Genomic DNA, 18,472 nt, shown 5'->3' with positions numbered 1-18,472 from the left:
GATGGATGGATGGATGGGTGGGTGGATGGGTGGATGGGTGGATGGGTAGATGGATGAGTGGATGGATGGATGGATGGATGGATGGGTGGATGGATGGGTGGATGTGTGGGTGGATGGATGGATGGGTGGATGGATGGATGGGTGGATGGGTGGGTGGTGGGTGGGTGGGTGGATGGATGGATGGATGGATGGGTGGGTGGATGGGTGGGTGGATGGATGGATGGGTGGGTGGATGGATGGATGGGTGGGTGGGTGGATGGATGGGTGGGTGGATGAATGGATGGGTGGATGGGTGGATGGATGGATGAGTGGTCTAACCTTGAAGTTCTTATGTCATAAGAAACAGTTTGCATCGGGCTTAAGAACACAGGCCTGAAAATCAGACCCTTGAACCTTAAACCCTGACCCTTGTCACTTCTTCACTGTCTCATCTTTGTTCCTTATCCTCTCTGACTTCAACTTCCTATCTGTGAGAGGGGGACTTACAGGGAGAGAGTTAATATAATCTATCTGGTCAGATATTGCATGTAGATGAAATAAAACAGTGTGTAAACATATTAAGTACTTGACCCAGCAATGAGCAGAACAAATGACAGTTGGTGATGTGTACTCCCTGCCATGTGACCTGTTCTTCAGAGAATGAAGAGGCAGAGAAAGGAAGCCTTCGGGGCTGAAAGGCTGTGCATTTGGGAGAACAGTAGTGCAGTATCCCCAGCCTGGGCAGGTAGAGGAAACAGAGCATGGCAGTGTGAGAGAGGAGAGAGGAGACCACTGGGACCAGGCAGGAACAGGAGGAAAGATAGTGTAGTGCCCTCTCTTCCGCAGCATCCATCCTGGGGAGAGCCGGCAGCTACTTTCTTCTCCTCCCCCACCTAGCCATTCTGTGCATGTTACAAGACCAGCTTTCAGTGCTCTAGGGGAATAAAAATATGTCCAAGTGAGCTAGAGTGTAAGGAAGAACCTCCCTTAATCGGTGTGCTAAGAACATCCTAGAAGAACCTCCCTGTATCGGTGTGCTAAGAGCATCCTAGAAGATCATCTCTGGGAGGGGCTGAGTGAGCATCCGCTGGTCTTCATGGCCTCTTCAGCATTGTGTCTTCAGATTTTAGAGCCTGGTACATTGTGGACAGTCAATAAATGTTGAATTTACCTCCTCCAACCCTTTGTTTTGCTTATGAGGAACCAAATGTCACCCAGACTTGTAATGGGCTCTCAACCCTGAATTTCTGAATATAAGTGGAAGTATTTAGACTTTCCAGTAAGAATTTTAGTCAGCCCACATTATAAATGTGAGGACAGAGGTTTAGTTAGCCCCAGACACTAATATTTAATGGTAAAGGAAGTGAGTCATATACTGTAACCGCTTCCCCCTACCCCCAAATAAATGTGAAATCTGAACACTTAAAATTACATAGAAGGTTTGTTTGGGGAGATAACTCAGTGGTGGAGTTTCCATTTGAGGAAGCATGAGACTATTCAACCCCCAATATAATAACCCTCTAAAAAATGTTGGAAGATGATAAGGGCCAAGTTGAGACATTATCAAAGAAGGCAGAGTGGAGCAGGTATAAGTGTGTCAGTATACAGATCAAATGTGGAAATGTGCCACTCTTAGGACCCATGAAACACACTACCAGGGACATTGTTCATGTCAGTGTCCTATGCTGAAAAGGCTGCCTGAGTGTGGAATGCCATTGACCAGCAAGCACTTTGAGTTTATTCCTCCATAACCAGTTTTTGGTTTCTCTAGGTTCCTCTTACCCTTGACAAGTAGACTAACCGTTTCTGCGGGACAGTGAAACTCCTAAACATATTAGTGCATGTTAAATATTTCCCCCCCAACAAGCTCAGGGAAGTCACTCTTGATAGCCACTGATGGGGAGGTCTGATCACATGATCACACGAATTCCAGCTGAATTCCCAAGTGTCTCTCACTTCAGTGGGATGCACTGGCTTTGGCTGGTACCTAAACCCAACTTCAACACAACCAGAAGCGAGACTGCGGCAAGGCAGAGCTGGGTGTGTGACCGATGTTTCTTGACCTACAATGGGAGCTTACATCTCCCAGCTGCCTTGCAAAAATACAAATCCCGATTCAGTAGGCCTGGGAGAGACCTAAGAGCCAGGCTTTCTATCATGGTCTCAGGAGGCGCCAGCACTGCTCATCCCTGGGTCCAGAACACTTGTGGTTTCAGATTGAGACTCGCTTGTGCTTTCAACAGCTATGTTTCTGGACTAGGAGATAGTGTGTTGTGAGGGTTCAGCCTATGATTCATGTTCAGAGAAAGCCCTAGGCTGCACCCCCATCCTCCCACCCGCCCTCTTTCCTCTTGCTTAAGAAGAGTGAAAATGGGCTGGGTGGTGGTGGCACACGCCTTTAATCCCAGCACTCGAGAGGCAGAGACAGGTGGATCACTGTGAGTTCGAGGCCAGCCTGGTCTACAAAGCGAGTCCAGGACAGCCGAGGCTAACACAGAGAGACCCCGTCTCAAAACAAAACAAAACAAAACAAACAAACAATAAATAAATAAATAAGTGAAAATGGCTACAAGAGAAAGCGTAATTGTCTAGGATTCAAAACATTTGTTTGAGGGTAGTTGTCTTAAGAGTCTCTGTGGCTATGATAAAACACCATAACCAAAAGCAGCTTGGAAAGGTGTGTACTTGTCCATCACTGAGGGCCGGAGACTAAGGGCAAGGACAGAAGCAGAGACCATGGAAGGGTGCTGCTTAGACCATGAAGGGGTGCTGCCTAGGCCATGGAGGGGTGCTGCCTAGGGCTTGTTCCTCATGGCTTGCTCGGAGTTTCTCACACAACGCGGGCCCACCGGCCCAGGAATGCCCAGCACAGTGGGCTCGGTGCTGGGAGCTGCACCCTCCCACATCAGTCATCAGTCAAGGAAATGTCCCCACAGTCTCCCTCACAGGCCAATCTGATATCAATGGTTCCTCAGTTGAAGTCCCCTCTTTTTCCCAATGATACCACGTCATTTCAAATTGAGAGGAAAACCCACCAGGGTATCATCAAGGGCTTTTTGCACTTAAGACGCGTGAGGTAGCATTCAGCACTCCCCCTTTTTAAGCAGTGACCGTAGCAACAAAACCGTGAGAACAATAAAGCAAGCAGACACTTGCTCGACCCCCAAGGGCTAAGCAAGAAAGAGGGGCGTACACTTACCCTGCTGCCGCTAGAGGTGGGGTGCTTCAAGCTTTAGCCATTTGTCTCTGCGAATGGCTACATTGGCGTCACCTGGTGGTAATTAGCAGAGTTTTAGCAAATAGGTAAATTTACAAGTAGGGAACACATGGCTTCTTAAATATTTTCCACTTCCAAACCCTTTTCACCTGTGGAATGATTACGTGGCCTGCATATATAAGATAGATGGTTATACAACTCTTGGCAACTGAGAGACCTCTGGGATCTGCCCTGCGGAGGGCAGAGGAAGTTGTTCTGGCAATTAAAAAAAAAAAAAGATAGTGATACGAATCAAACATGTACTGATATTAATCATGAATAAATTTATTTTAAAGCAATTATTTGGTATACACAGAATTGTATCACCTATTTTTTTTTAAGATTTACTTTTGTATCACCTATTAAAGACAAAGTCAAGCTTGCAAAGTAATAAGATGCGTGAGTGTGGTTACTTCTATATTAAGAATTAAGTATTAATTCTTTTGTGATGAAGACTTGTAATCACAGGAACTTGGGAGATTAAGGCAGGGGGATCACAAATCCAAGGCCTAACTGAGCTACCAAGAGATTAAGGCCATTTAAGGGTAAATTAGTAAGACACTGTCCCAAAATAGAAAGTGTGAAAGGGGGGAGGGTAACAATTTAGCTCAGCACTAAAGCATTTACTGGATGTGTGTGACATTTAACCCTCCAGTACTGCAGGAAGGGGGGGGGTATTGTATACAAAGGGAGGGAAAGATGAAGGGGAAGGAAAGAAAAGGAAGGAAGCATAGGAGGGAGAAATAAATAAAAAGAAAATACTTTTTCATAAATACGTGGTATTGCAGAGCATAACAGCAACCATTTTTCAGTGTCAGTCAATATTTTGATTTGGAATCCTCAGTGATAAAAACATTACTTTCACATAAACACGTGTTCATAACAGAGAAGTATGTTTTGAGCCGGTTTAGAAACTGTTGTGACGTGTGCCCTGAACCCAAGGCAAAAAGTCGTTTCATGAGTTTTTAATGAAACTCAAGCCAGCAATTCAAATAGCAGTTTTAAAAAGCAAACACTCCACCACAGTGTATCCCAACCTGGTACTCAACACGCTGAGGAAGAATGTAGAAACCTCTTAGATGTCTCTAAACTGTCACCCTCCGTAAGAGCAGGAAACCCTGCACGGTCCGTGAGAACACTGCAATTGCCAACCTGTGGTAGCTGCAAATCTTAGCCAGGTGTTAAGGGCCATGTTTGTTGGCATTGTATGGTACAGTGGTTTGTGCGATGCTGATTGCTTCTGTTGTGTGCTCAGAACCAAGGCCACAGTGAAGTCATTTCATACAGCATGGCTGAGTATTGCCAGAAACGCCTCAGACGTCTTACACTTCCTGATTTTGAATTAATTTTTTGGCTGTTGTGTGTCAAATAAAACTTTTAATGCTACAAATCCTTTTTTACAACACCCACATTCAGTCACAGGACTCCCACATGAGGTGGTGACTCACTGTTTAAGAAACTGTGTTAAATAAATAAATGAACACACACACCTTCACAATTTGTAGGGCAGGTAAAGGGAACAGGAGCCCCTCAAACCCTACATCAGAGCAGGCATCTAGGCTGAGCGGCCTCCTAGGCGTGTTCTCTCTGCTGCCAGGACCTGAAGGCTTTTGCCAGCCGTCTCTATTCTTTACATCCAGGAAGAAGTGAGGATCTTCAACTCCCGCGCCTGCCCTGGGCACCGCAGTACGCCCTGGCTCTGGAAGTCTCTCATGGCAGGACTGGTAACAGTCAAGTAGACGCTGAGGGCTGTGAAAACCCTGCTTCTCTAGGGTGTGGAACAACAGTACAGTTCAAGTGATAAATGTAGTGCCAAGTCAAAACTCCCAATCGTTGTGTGTAATTACAGACCACGGCAAATCAATCGCACTCGTTCCGCTCTCGTCCCGTTCCCACGCCCACTGGGGCAGGTTGTGATGGTTTAGCACTCGGGAGGATGGAGCTGAAGAGAGTGGGTACCTGGCTGCAAAGCTCGACCATGCGTCTAGAATCATGTGGCAATTCAATCAAATGTAATTAGGAAGCTGGGAGGGGCTAAAACATCCAATTCTTCTTAATTAACAACAAAAAAAATCATCTAATTATCAGTGTAAGCTCCAATAGTGGTCCTTTTGAATGGTCATTTATGCATTATTGTTCCGTTTGACATTTAGATGGAGTGCTTTAATGAAAACAAGAGCCAATTCCCTAATCAGTAAATTGCCCTGCCAGTGCCTTGCTGGGGCTCTTATTCTCAATCTCTTATTGAGAAGCTAAGTTAAGAATTAGGACTACATAATACATTTCTAATTATCTATAACCCTTATTCTAACACTAGAAAGAAAAGAGAAAGACGGTAGTTCGGTCAAGGCAGACTTGAGTGTTTCAGGCTCAGAGAAATGGTGGAACCCATGATGCACTTGGCAGCCCTGCCTGCAGGAGGAGGCAAACAAGCTCTGATAATGGCTGCCTTTGCCCGGTCGCTGCTCAAGCCCTATTTCCTCTCAGCTATGAGTTTCTTGTGGTAGGGAAGACCTTGTGGTTCAAAATCAAGGCAGGAGTTCCTACACAGGGCTTGAAAATATTCTTTGTTAGCACCTCTCAAGCAGTTAGCTGGCTTCTCTTAACAGGTGTGGTGGTGACGACAAGGTGTCGTCAAGAGATGCCGATGGTTTGGTCCGTAACTCTGACCAAGCGTGGCCTTGGGACAGATGCTCAACCGTGAAGTCCTCGCTCTTTGCAGTAACAAACATGGGTTGCCTTGCTGGTCTACACACACTCAGTAGAGGTCGAGTTGTTAAGCAAAAGATGGGATGTGGCCACTATAAAGTGACGAGGCCCTCAATGACTAGGTGTGCACGTGGGCAGAGCAGCAGGTGCAATGTGAGAGTCACCTTCTGAGGAGGGTGTCCACCAAGGATCTCTCTGGGCTTCTCCCTAAACACCATGGGCATTATTTTTTTTTTCAGTCCATATGCGGGGAAACTTTAAGAGAAATTTCTGATTAAATCTACTCCCGGCGAAGCCTGCCCTCCCGTCCGAGCTCATTTCTGGGCATTGCTTTATGTGAATAGAAATTCTTGGGCAAGCCTGAGGGTGGCATGTAGAATTAGAAATACAGACATAAAAAAAGGGGGGGGGGTGTGCGGGGAGAGACAGAAAAGTAGGCATGAGCCCAACATGCACGTTTGGAAAAGGCTGGACCAATCCCATGGTCCCTTGAGTGTGCTAGGACACCTGCTTAAGTTGTGTCATGTCACCTTTACAATTTCCACGGTCACTGTCGGAACTGTATGAGAGGCTCTGGGAGGTTTCCTTACAAAGCCACTTATTTGAAACTAAAACTGTAATTGGGAATCTACTGATTTTGTTGTTGTTGTTGTAAGATGTCTATGTTAGTTTTTGGTCTGACTTAATCCACAAATAATGATGCTGTTATGTCAAACAGCAGTTATCTAAAATTGATTTTTCTGCTGGATGACACCCCGTCTTGCCATTACAGAAACTGACAAGAGGACAAATGAAATGTTCCAACGATGAATGCTGTAATAAAAGTCTGCCAGGAACATTCTAATTTAGTTCTCTAAAAACCCAAATATTTAAGGGATCACATGAAGGCAGAAGCATGCATTTCTGCTCTGCCCAAGGGCTAAACCGTCTGGAGATAACAAGAGCCGACACCGTGACAGGGAGCCATGGTATCGGAAGGCTTCTCCTGAAGCCATCCCTGCACACGGATGCTTTCATTTCAACACTGTATGAACAAGAGGCTGAACAAGCAGAAGGATTAGCCATAGGCGCTTGCCAGCTTCGTTGTAATGCTCCCTGCAGCCGTCTCTTCTAGAATCTCAGTTTGGTTTGGTTTGGTTTGGTTTGGTTTGGTTTGGTTTGGTTTGGTGTGGTCTGGTTGGGTCCAGTCTGGTCTGGTCCGGTCTGGTCTGGTCCAGTCTGGTCTGGTCCAGCCTGGTCTGGTCTGGTCTGGTTTCCACAGGCACTTTCTTTTCACAGAAAGCATGCAGCTTCACCCTTGGCTTGCTGGGAACCACCCACACCTCTGCTTTGGGGCATGTTCTCTCTTTCCTGAGAAGGAAATGGAGTCTGAAGTCTGATGGGGGAACTTTTTCAGGTGTCCATGTAGTCTAAGCACTGGTTTTCTCTACGTTTGGGCAGGAAGCAGAGAGCCAGCATGCAGGGTTGAGGCTGTGAACTGCCTGGTTTTGCTTGAAATTTGTTTCCCAAAGCAGTGATGACAATGCATGTGAATTTTTACCTAATAATTAATGATTTTTTCTTTTCTTCTCCCCTCCCCGTACTTACTCAGACCTGTTCATGGCCATGAGTGTGACTCCTACTGGGGCTTTTCTGCATGATGCCATTGATCAAATTCTCTGCCTTTGTATTTTTCAAATGAATTCTTGAAATACTGTGAATCTTTTCTTTCCCAAAGCTTCCCACCACAGGCCCTCAGACCACAAATCCAGTGAAAGAGGAATACTCCAGGGCCCAGTGTCATCTTACCGGTTCACCCTGGAGTCTTGTTTAAGGGACTTAGCCTGGCTTTGTGGTAGGAGACTTTAATCTCATCCTCAGAAGGATGAAATAGCCGGGCGTGGTGGCGCACGCCTTTAATCCCAGCACTCGGGAGGCAGAGGCAGGCGGATCACTGTGAGTTCGAGGCCAGCCTGGTCTACAAAGTGAGTCCAGGACGGCCAAGGCTACACAGAGAGACTCTGTCTCGAAAAACAAAACAAAACAAAAAAAAAACAAAACAAAACAAAAAAAAAAAAAGGATGAAATAGGTGAATCTCCATGAATTTGAGGGGTAGCCTGGGCTACACAGTGAGAACCTACCCCAGAAAGAAAAAGAAAGAAAGAAAGAAAGAAAAGAAAGAGAGAGAAAGGAAGGAAGAAGAGAGAAACAGACGCTTAGTATTATCAGAGCTTCATTTTTAAATCGGAAGCATCTAGTAGTTAACGCTTACATGTCTGAAACTTTTCTCAAGACAAATTCACAGGATGAAACCATAACTATGGCTGATAAGCATATCTAAGCGTTTAAGAGGGGGGACCAGAAGCACCCCACCCACCCCAGTTCCTTACGAACAATAGCCTTTTTGAAACACTGCATGGCCTGATTCCCACACACCCCACACCTCACACCCGCACACCCCACACCCCCACACCCCACACACACAACATCCCATACCCCACACCCACACCCCACACACCCACACACACCCCACCCCCACACCCACACCTCACACCCGCACACCCCACACCCCACACACCCACACAACCCACATCCACACACCCCACACCCACACACCCACACCCACACCCACACACCCACACCCCACACACCCACACAACCCACATCCACACACCCCACACACCCACACCACACCCACACCCACACCCACACACCCACACCCCACACCCACACCCCACACCCACACACCCACACCCACACACCCACACCCCACACCCACACCCCACACCCACACCCCACACCCACACCCCACACACCCACACACCCACACCCACACCCACACAACCACACCCACACCCCACACACCCACACAACCCACATCCACACACCCCACACACCACACCCCACACCCACACCCACACACCCACACCCACACCCACACCCACACACCACACCCCACACACCACACAACCCACATCCACACACCCCACACACCCACACCCACACCCCACACACACCCACACACACCCACACACCCACACCCCACCCCACACACCCACACAACCCACACCCACACCCCACACACCCACACAACCCACATCCACACACCCCACACACCACACACCCACACCCACACCCACACCCCACACCCACACCCACACACACACCACACCCACACACCCACACCCCACACCCCCACCCACACACACCCCACACACCCACACACACACACACGCACACCCCACACACCCACACAACCCACACCCACACCCACACACCCACACAACCCACATCCACACACCCCACACACCCACACCCACACCCACACACCCACACCCACACCCACACCCCACACACCACACACCCACATCCACACACCCCACACACCCACACCCACACCCACACCCACACCCACACACACCCATCCCACACACACCCCACCCCCACCCCCACCCCACACCCCACACACCACACCACACCCATACACACACCACACACCCACACCCCACACACCCACCCCCCACACACCCCACACCCCACACCACCCCACACCACCCACACACCCACACCCCACACCCCCCACACACACACCACCCACACACACACACCACACACACCCACACACCCACACACCCACACCCCCACACCCACACAACCCACATCCACACACCCCACACACCCACACCCACACCCACACCCACACACCCACACCCACACCCCACACCCACACAACCACACACCCCACACCCCACACCCACACCCCACACCCAACAACACACACACCCACACCCACACCCCACACACCCACACAACCCACATCCACACACCCCACACACCCACACCCACACCCACACACACACACCCACACCCCACACCCACACCACACCCACACCCACACCCACACACCCACACCCCACACCCACACCCCACACCCACACCCCACACACCCACACACCCACACCCACACACACACCCCACACACCCCACACACCCACACAACCCACACCCACACCCCACACACCCACACAACCAAATCCACACACCCCACACACCCACACCCCCCACACCACACCCCCACACCCACACCCACACACCCACACACCCCACACACCCACCCACACACCACACCACCCCCACACCCACACACACCCACACCCACACCACACCCACACACCACACCCACACCCACACCCCCCCACACCACAACACACACCCACACCCACACCCCACACACCCACACACCCACACCCACACCCACACACCCACACAACCCACACCACACCCCACACACCCACACCCCACACCCACACACCCACACCCACACCCACACCCACACACCCACCCAACCCACACCCCACACACCCACACCACACCCCACACCCCACACACCAACCCACACCCACACCCACACCCACACACCCCACACCCACACACACCCATCCCCACACACCCCACCCCCACCCCCACCCACACACCCACACACCACACACACCCCATACACCACACCCACACACCCACACCCCACACACCCACACACCCACACCCCACACAACCCACATCCACACACCCACACACCCACACACCCACACCCCACACACACACACACACCCACACACACACACACACACACCCCACACACCCACCAACCCACACCCCACACAACCCACATCCACACACCCACAACACCCACACCCCACACAAGCCACATCCACACCCCACACACCCACACCCACACCCCCACACACCCCACACACCCACACCCCACACAACCCACATCCACACACCCCACACAACCCACATCCACACACCCCATACACCCACACACCCACACCCCACACCCACACACACACACACACACACACACACACACACCCCACACACCCCACACACCCACACCCCACACAACCCACATCCACACACCCCACACACCCACACACCCACACCCCACACCCATACACACACCCACACACACACACCCACACCCCCCCCACACACACCCACACCCACACACACACACCCCACACCCCACACCCCACACCCCACACCCATACCCCACACACACCCATCCCCACACACCCCACCCCCACCCCCACCCACACACCCACACACCACACACACCACATACACCACACCCACACACCCACACCCCCACACACCCACACCCCACACAACCCACATCCACACACCCCACACACCCACACACACACACCCCACACCCACACACACACACACACACACACACACACACGCCACACACCCACACACCCACACACCCACACACCCCACACACCCCACACACCCCATACCCCACACCCCGTCTTTAAACTTGGCACTTACTGACCGACCTCCTTCAGTAAGACTTCAGAAGCCTTGAGATGTTTTCAGCAACGGCTCTGCTGCTGTTCTTTCTGGGGTGGGGGTGGGGAGACTAGGACTAACTGCCACAGTGGCTGTGAGCAACATGGAGTGGTGTTCTGTCACACAGCAAGTCACCTGAGTCCTACAGAATCCCTCAGGACCTTTCCATTTATGAAATAAGTTAATGTGTTTGGGATCTTCATCCTACCTTTTTTAATCCCTAAATTACAAAGACTTAATATTTTAACTTTTTAGTATCATCTATTAACATCATAATAATGTGTGTTAATGACTTCTTCATGTATATATGTATTACATATATGACCATTTTTCCTCCCATAACCCTCTCATAAAAATGACTTATTTTTGTAGTTTAATTATGTTATTGGATTAAATTATATATTTTAACTTTAAATTTTAACCAAGGGGGCCTGGAGAGATGGCTTAGCGGTTAAAAGCATCCCTGCTCTTCCAGAGGACTCTGGCTGCAGTCCCAGCACCAACATGGCAGCTCACAACTGTAACTCCTGTCCCACGGGACCCAGTGCCTTCTTCTGGCCTCTTTGGGCACGACACACACATAATACCGAGCCCTGCAGACAAAACACCTAAACACATAAATAATAAATAAAGGGGGAAAAATTCAATGCTAGCAAATTCCCGAGAGAAGCAGGCCACTCCCCAAGGTACTCCAAAGTTGGAAGCTGTCTTTGGGTCGCTGTACTCACAGAACCGAACCTTGAGGTGAGAACCCAGGTTTACCTGGTCAGATGGGAGGGGACCATTAGTTAGGTGGGGGTGCTTACTGCCTTTAGTGGAACATAAGCATCCAACGCCCTCAACAGCCTAACTTCTAAACGCTAAGCCTGAAATAGGTAGAAACTCACAGTGGCAGCAAAGAGAAACCATGGCTGATCTGAGCATGAGAGAATCCTAACGGCAGAGGTGCCCAGATAGTTCCTAAAGCTCCCTGGCTACTCAGGGGAGCGCCTCTCTCAACGAAGACAGTGGTCTCTGTCAGTCAGCACTGCAGACTAATATGCAAAGGAGCCAGATGAGTTAATAAATAATATGAGGAGGTCGAGGTCCCCGTTAGAACAATAAGGGGTCCTCAGATCTGCTGAGGCAAATGAAAAGGAAACCAAAAATAGCTACCCACTCGGCAGAGATCTTTTTCATTTATTATATTTATCTCAAATTAATTCCAAAATTGTCCACATGCTCATAAAATTCATAGCGCAGTATTTCATCCACTGGCAGGGCCTGGTGTGCATAGGGATTTTTCAGGAGCTCACGGCTCTCAATTTAGAAATTATTGAGTGATGTCTTTCCCGAGAGTTCTGCCTCTCAAGTGTTAGGAGTTTGTCCTCATTTTTAAAAATGTCTTTTAAAATCACAAATCACAAAATGAAAAAGAGTTGAGAAGTGTGAAGTGCACAGCGAAGGTCTCTGTTAAGGTTAGGGCAGAGTTTTGTTTTTCCAGTTGTACCCCTAGCCTCTGTCTCCTGCCTGACCGTCCTCTAGAGACAGCAGGCCCGGCATCCCGCACTCCCCCCACCCCTCAAACCCTCTTAATTCTGTGAAGAGGTAGAAATGGTGCTTCTGCTTCTCCAAAGCGTCCTAACTGGGCTGATACTTCTCTTCCTGAAATTTATATCAGTAATTAGAAATGAAGACAGAGCTGAAGGGTGGTTAAAGAAAATAAGAAATAAATCTGAATTTCAGGCTTAGGACAGACTCCATGGACAGCTGTCCACACATATGCAGACAGACAATGATGTTGAGAAGGGTCACATCAAAGGCGCTAGGAGGTGAAAAACAAATCTCGAGGTGACATGAGGTCAGTGAAGCTGGCTGGCCCCAGTGTGACGTCATAGAGTTTGCTATGGGGTCAGCGCTGCCATGCTGCTTGGATGGATTTTATTTTTAGCTGATTTTTTTTTTGCATATTTCAAATAGGCACACTCAATATTTACTGTTTACTTTTGGGTCTCTTGAATTTATAAATACTCCCCAGCTTTATGGCTGCCCAGTGGCATGTGTGTGGCAAGCTCTTGTGCCGACAGTACAGACTTGGAGCATCTTACAGAGATCTCTAAAGCTATAAGCAGAACTAAGTCCGTGCCACATACAGTCCTGAGTTTGTATTTCAGCGACTCGGGTGCAAAAGTGTCCCAGCTGTGCTCCCCCCCGGGGCAAATTTTAATGTGAGTTTTCATATAACGAAACCATCCCATAGCATTACTGACCCTCCCAGGCTGTTGTCAAAGTCGCAAATGCAGGATGCACTCAGGGCCTCAGCTCATATGTAGAGCTTGCCAATTCCTGACCCCCGCGGAGGTTTCTGTAAAGGCACACTTCATCCTGCAGCAGCCGGCCCTGGGGCAGCCCTCTGAAGCAATCTCACAGTGGTCAAGAGCAAGGGCATTCAAGAGCGAGCCTCTGCCAGAGTCCTCCCGGGGCAGCTCCCACCACGCAGGGTGGAAGCCTTCTCACAGTCTGCTTTTACTGTTCTTCCATCCTGACTCTTAAGAAAACAAAGGTTTTAGGGTTTTTCCCCCATTCCCCCCCCCCCCGAATGCCCATGTCTTGTCTCCCTATGGGTCATTGTTTCAAGTGAGTTCTTAAAGCAAGTGCGACCTACTTAAAGCAAGTAGGGCCATGGCTGTCTCTCAGCCCCAGTCACCGCATTAATGCCACAACTGTGTACTAATATTACTGCCTATACCCTTTGTGCCCCCCACCACCACTTCAGACAAGATTAAGAAGTAACACCAAAGACTGCCTAGACCTACGGGTTCATCTTCACCCCAAAGTCATCTCTCAGCACCTTCGATCTCCTCCATACACAAAGACAGACCTGAAGGCTGGAGAGATGGCTCAGTGGTTAGAGCACTTGCTGCTCACAGCACCAACATCAGGCAGCTCACAAACAGCCTGTAATGCTAGCTCCGAGGGATGTGACACCCTCTTCAGGCCTCCAAAAGCACCAGGCATGCACATGGTACACACACATGCAGACAGACAAAACTTATACACACAAAATAAAGACAAGCAAAGCGAAAAGAGAAAGGAGTAAGAAGGCAGGCCTGCACTGTCCATGTGTCTCGGTTCTTCCAGGAAGAAGAGGGCGTTGGCCCGGCACTGCCTTCCCTTTGGTGTAGGTGTGATGCTCTGCACGGCTGTGAACGCCCAGCCTTCTTGAACTATCAGAGGTTTTGTATAAGGCTCTATGCTTGGTTGCCCCTACAAGATGACTTCAGAGAGAGCTGAGTGTGGACGGCCTATGAATCAGAGGATCTCCTCTGATAGAGAAGAGGTGGCCGGTGATGGAAAGTCTCCAGGGAAAGCCCTGGCATCCTAACTACAAGTGATTCATTAGACAGAAGCAAAGGCCAAGTTCACGCCTTCTCCCCTCTGACTTCACTTAAGCTCAAGAAAACAATAACAGTTTTGTATCTGTTCAAATCCCTGTAAGCCAATTCAGTGAGGAAAACGTCTACCTCTAATCCCAATCACCAGTGGCATTCTGGGACACTGGAGGCTTCCCAGGATGCCATTCCAGCAGTGAAAGGCAACACAGACTTCGAGAATCCTTTAGGTACAAGAAAAAAAAAATGGTTCCATTCAATAATGTGATTCAACTACTACATAGATTATTCTGGGCATCCAAAACAAAAGGAGGGGACCATAAGGTTGCTCAGAGGGTGAAGGCACTTGCTGATGACCCTGACAACCCAAGTTCAATCCCTGGACTCACAAGTAGAAGGAGCGCATCAACTCCCACAAGTTGTCCACCTACCTACACAACATGCTATGGTACATACGTACATTCACACACACACACACAGAGAGAGAGAGAGAGAGAGAGAGAGAGAGAGAGAGAGAGAGAGAGAGAGAGAGAGAGAGAGAGAGAGGAGAGAGGAGAGAGGAGAGAGGGAGTAAATACCATATTACCAGCAGCAGCCATGAACCATGGATATTGATTATCAATTTTGTTGTTGCCTCTAAACATCCCAGGCCCCAAAGGCCCCACCTGCCCCGGTTGATCCCTTTTTGGCAAGTCTTGTTCTGTGGTTTCAAACCCACTTTGATCCCAGCTGTGCAGTGGAAGCCCCATGTGGAAATGCGGTCATACCTGACCAGCACCAGGCGATGTCCCCACCAGAGGCACAAAAATGCAGAGCTGAGCCAGAATGTTCCAGCTCTCAGGGAGGCTCCAGACAGGTCTGACCAATTTTATATAAAGGCTTAGACAGGCATGAAATGGATTTTCTGGGTGTCTAGCTTTTCTTCCTATTGGTCTCTCCAGGTTTTTTTTGTTGCTGATTCCTATTTATTTATCTTTTTGTTTTCTTTGCCAGTTCTACTCCAATTGGGAAGCAGTGCATTTTCCAGGGAGCCCTTTTAAATAGTCTGGTCTTTAATCTAATGAAAATGCAAACCTGATAGGGTCCTTTCTTTTAAAAGTTGAGTTCACATATCTGTAAGGTAGGTTAAAAACCCAAATTCCATGCCTTCAACAGAGTCTACTCAAATTAGAAGTTTCTTAAGTAGATAACAAATGGCAAACTCAGAAGCACCCCACCCACCCCTAGAACACTTGTATTATTAATAAAGAAGTTTTTATTTTCAGTTCTTCTGATTGTCCCACTGCACACACAAGGTCAAGTGGAAACATTGACCCTAAAAGTACTGAGTGTTGTTGTCCTTAGAGTGCTGCCAGCTAACCATCAGACCACACCATTAATGTCACAGACATGCTTTTTGTTAACAGTCTGCCTTTTGGCTCTGCCCTTTATTTTGTAAGTGGGGGTCACAGCAATCACTTACTCTTGTCTTTAGGTACTGTCCCTCCAGAAATACAGTCTAAAAGCAGCACCTTCCACTATTTTGGCCATCTGGTCTACCTACTGAAATACACAGAAAGTTCTTGCCAGCAAAGAAATAAATATGTGGCTGAGAGTAGGGAAAACAAATGCCTCGCTGGAGAGGTTAGAGCTGGAGATGGAATTTAATGGCTTCCCTGGAAAATGTTTAAAAATGTACGTGGCTCAGCTCCACATTAGTACAGCAGTAGTCAAAATAGACTGAGAGAAAAGTTATGAATAGACTTATTTTGTAAAGTCGCTTTACACTCCCATCAAAACCAACGAAGGGTAACATCGACTCCCTCGGCACTGACAGTGCATAAATCCCTCCCTTGAATGCCTTCAGTTTAATTTGGCCAGTTATGTGCATTTTGTTGGTTTTTCCTAGTTTTGTGGAAAATGAAAAAAGGAGCTATGCAGATGTTGCCCACTGTGTGGAAGGACTGAACACGCTTACTGGGAGCGCCTTGCTGGCTTCTGAATGAAAGCCTTGTTACCTGGAGGTGTTTGCCAGAAAAAGTTTGACGTGAACCCCAAGGGCAAGGGAAAGAATTAGCCCTTTCAGGATGATTGCCCTTTCAGGATGACTGCCAGTGCCCCATCCCCTGAAGTCATGTTGGTGCTGGGTTCCCTCCTTAAGCTCCTACCACCATTCAGAAGTGACAGCTCCCTGACTCCTGTTTAGAATAATAAGTCCAGCTTCTAGATGTACAAAGATCCCAGCTGGTGAGCAGCCCGCCTGTCCCTTCAAGTCCTCTGTACCAGGACGGGTAATATCATGCTTGGTGTTTAAAAACTAAAATTGTCCAACACATTTTTCCACCTTGGTCAGATAGCTGCTTTTACGCTGCCGGCCCTGCCCAGAATATAGGTCAGCTGCTCAAAGCTGATTTGTAAGTTTAAAAATAAAATCAGGTCCAAACTCGCAAGTACTAAGGACAGGTGTGTGAGCACCATAGGTTTGGAATCCGGGGTGCAACCTAGTCTGTAAGCTGGTACAGGCAGCCTCCTTTTTAACCACGCAGAGGACAAGACAGTCTCAGACCTCACTCAGCCCACCATGCCCACCAGTGGAGCGTGAGAGTTAGCCGTGGTCTCTCCAAGGGTGCAAAGGTATCGTGGGTTATTCTGCGTCCCAGGCTAAAGTGGGGAGAATAACCTATTTCATTTTATTTTTTTTTCCAGTTCTCTCAGGCCAGGCACACCACAGCCCTTTGAAACGATCTGTATCCCTTACCCCACCCATGAATGTGCCAAACCAGCCTCTAGGACATGGATGGATGTCTCATGAGGACTTACGAGCTAAAGGACCCCAGTGCCTCCCATCTGATCATGCCCCCCTGTCTCCACAAAGCAGTGTAGCCTCTTCAGGAAGTGGTGGGAGTGAACACTTAGAAGATCAGACCACTGCTCGTAACACATTCCAGGAAGAAGGGAGTGGTATGAAAGGTGAGTGACCACATGAGGAACCGAGAGGCCCTCCCTTGATTTGGAGTCCAAGGGGAAAGAGAGGTGGTCAAGAAGAGAAAGGGAGCCCAGCCCCCCACCTTAGGCTTGTGCGTTCAAGCCTTGCCTTCCAGGTCTTGGTGCCTCCTTCCAGCTGATAACAGTGTTGTTATCTGGTGAGAGAATAGCCAGGCAGGCTTTGGGGACAATGCCAAGAGCAGGCTCTGAAAGAGCCCTTGAGCTGCCATTAATACACAGTCCTCAGGTTTGCTATTTCTGATCCCTGATCAGTGACCACTTGCCCCAACCCAGAAGCCAGAGCAAGAAAGGTCACCCTCTTTTTCTGTTTCTGTGCACTGGGCAGTGAGGGCTCCTGTTAGACTGGATAGGGCCATTTGAAAAGATGCCTGGCTACTCCACCCTCCGCCTTGCTATGGCCAGGGGCCTGTCACTAATTCAGAAAAACAAACTATTGATCTTTTATTTATTTTCTCTTAATGCAGAATTATGGCGGTATTTCTTTCTATCACTCCCTTTTCGTTTGATGTTCAAAGACACCTTTAAGCCCTGTTCTCTGCATCTGCTTCAGGGACATGAAACCCATCAGTGTTTTAAGCTGAACAATAGATTTGCATATTGGCGATGTAGGCCTATTGCACAACCTAAATAAATGTCCCTACATTGCCTGTCAATGCTCCCTTGCCTACAGATCCTGCTCGGGAGACAGTTACCAACGGTGGGCTCACGGAGGATGCATGCATTCCGTATTTTTAGACGCCAGTTGCTGGGGAGCTAGAACTCCTTAGGGGAAGATGCTCATCAGAGACACGCTGATAACTATGTTAGCTTGTAAGGCAATAAGCAGGCAGGCCT

The 18,472-nt window shown here is 48.8% G+C and overlaps 1 protein-coding gene and 1 long non-coding RNA gene across 10 annotated transcripts in view; one reads left to right on the top strand and one right to left on the bottom strand.

Moving 5' to 3' along the window:
* The window catches only part of LOC311606078, a 39,139-nt gene extending 27,793 nt beyond the window's left edge, over positions 1 to 11,346 (bottom strand). For 2 of the 5 annotated variants that reach the window (XR_014782185.1, XR_014782186.1), the window contains exons 1-2: positions 11,270 to 11,346; positions 3,179 to 3,250 (exon numbers count right to left, since the gene is read on the bottom strand). This is a non-coding gene — a long non-coding RNA (uncharacterized lncRNA). Of the gene's footprint in view, positions 1 to 3,178; positions 3,452 to 11,261 lie in introns of all 5 variants that reach the window. The other 3 variants (XR_014782187.1, XR_014782188.1, XR_014782189.1) reach the window with 2 other exon arrangements.
* The window catches only part of SAMD4A (sterile alpha motif domain containing 4A), a 222,120-nt gene that overhangs the window by 155,219 nt on the left and 48,429 nt on the right, over positions 1 to 18,472 (top strand). For 3 of the 5 annotated variants that reach the window (XM_084797071.1, XM_084797070.1, XM_084797074.1), the window contains one exon: positions 17,339 to 17,602. The exons of the other annotated variants lie outside the window; for them this stretch is intronic. In XM_084797071.1, the coding sequence (XP_084653197.1) occupies positions 17,339 to 17,602 (264 nt within the window). The remainder of the gene's footprint in view (positions 1 to 17,338; positions 17,603 to 18,472) is intronic. 5 annotated transcript variants of the gene reach the window in all.

Source organism: Acomys minous (genome assembly GCF_964271855.1).
Source record: "Acomys minous genome assembly, chromosome: 9".
Lineage (NCBI taxonomy): Eukaryota > Metazoa > Chordata > Mammalia > Rodentia > Muridae > Acomys > Acomys minous.
This window is presented reverse-complemented; position numbering and strand designations above follow the sequence as displayed.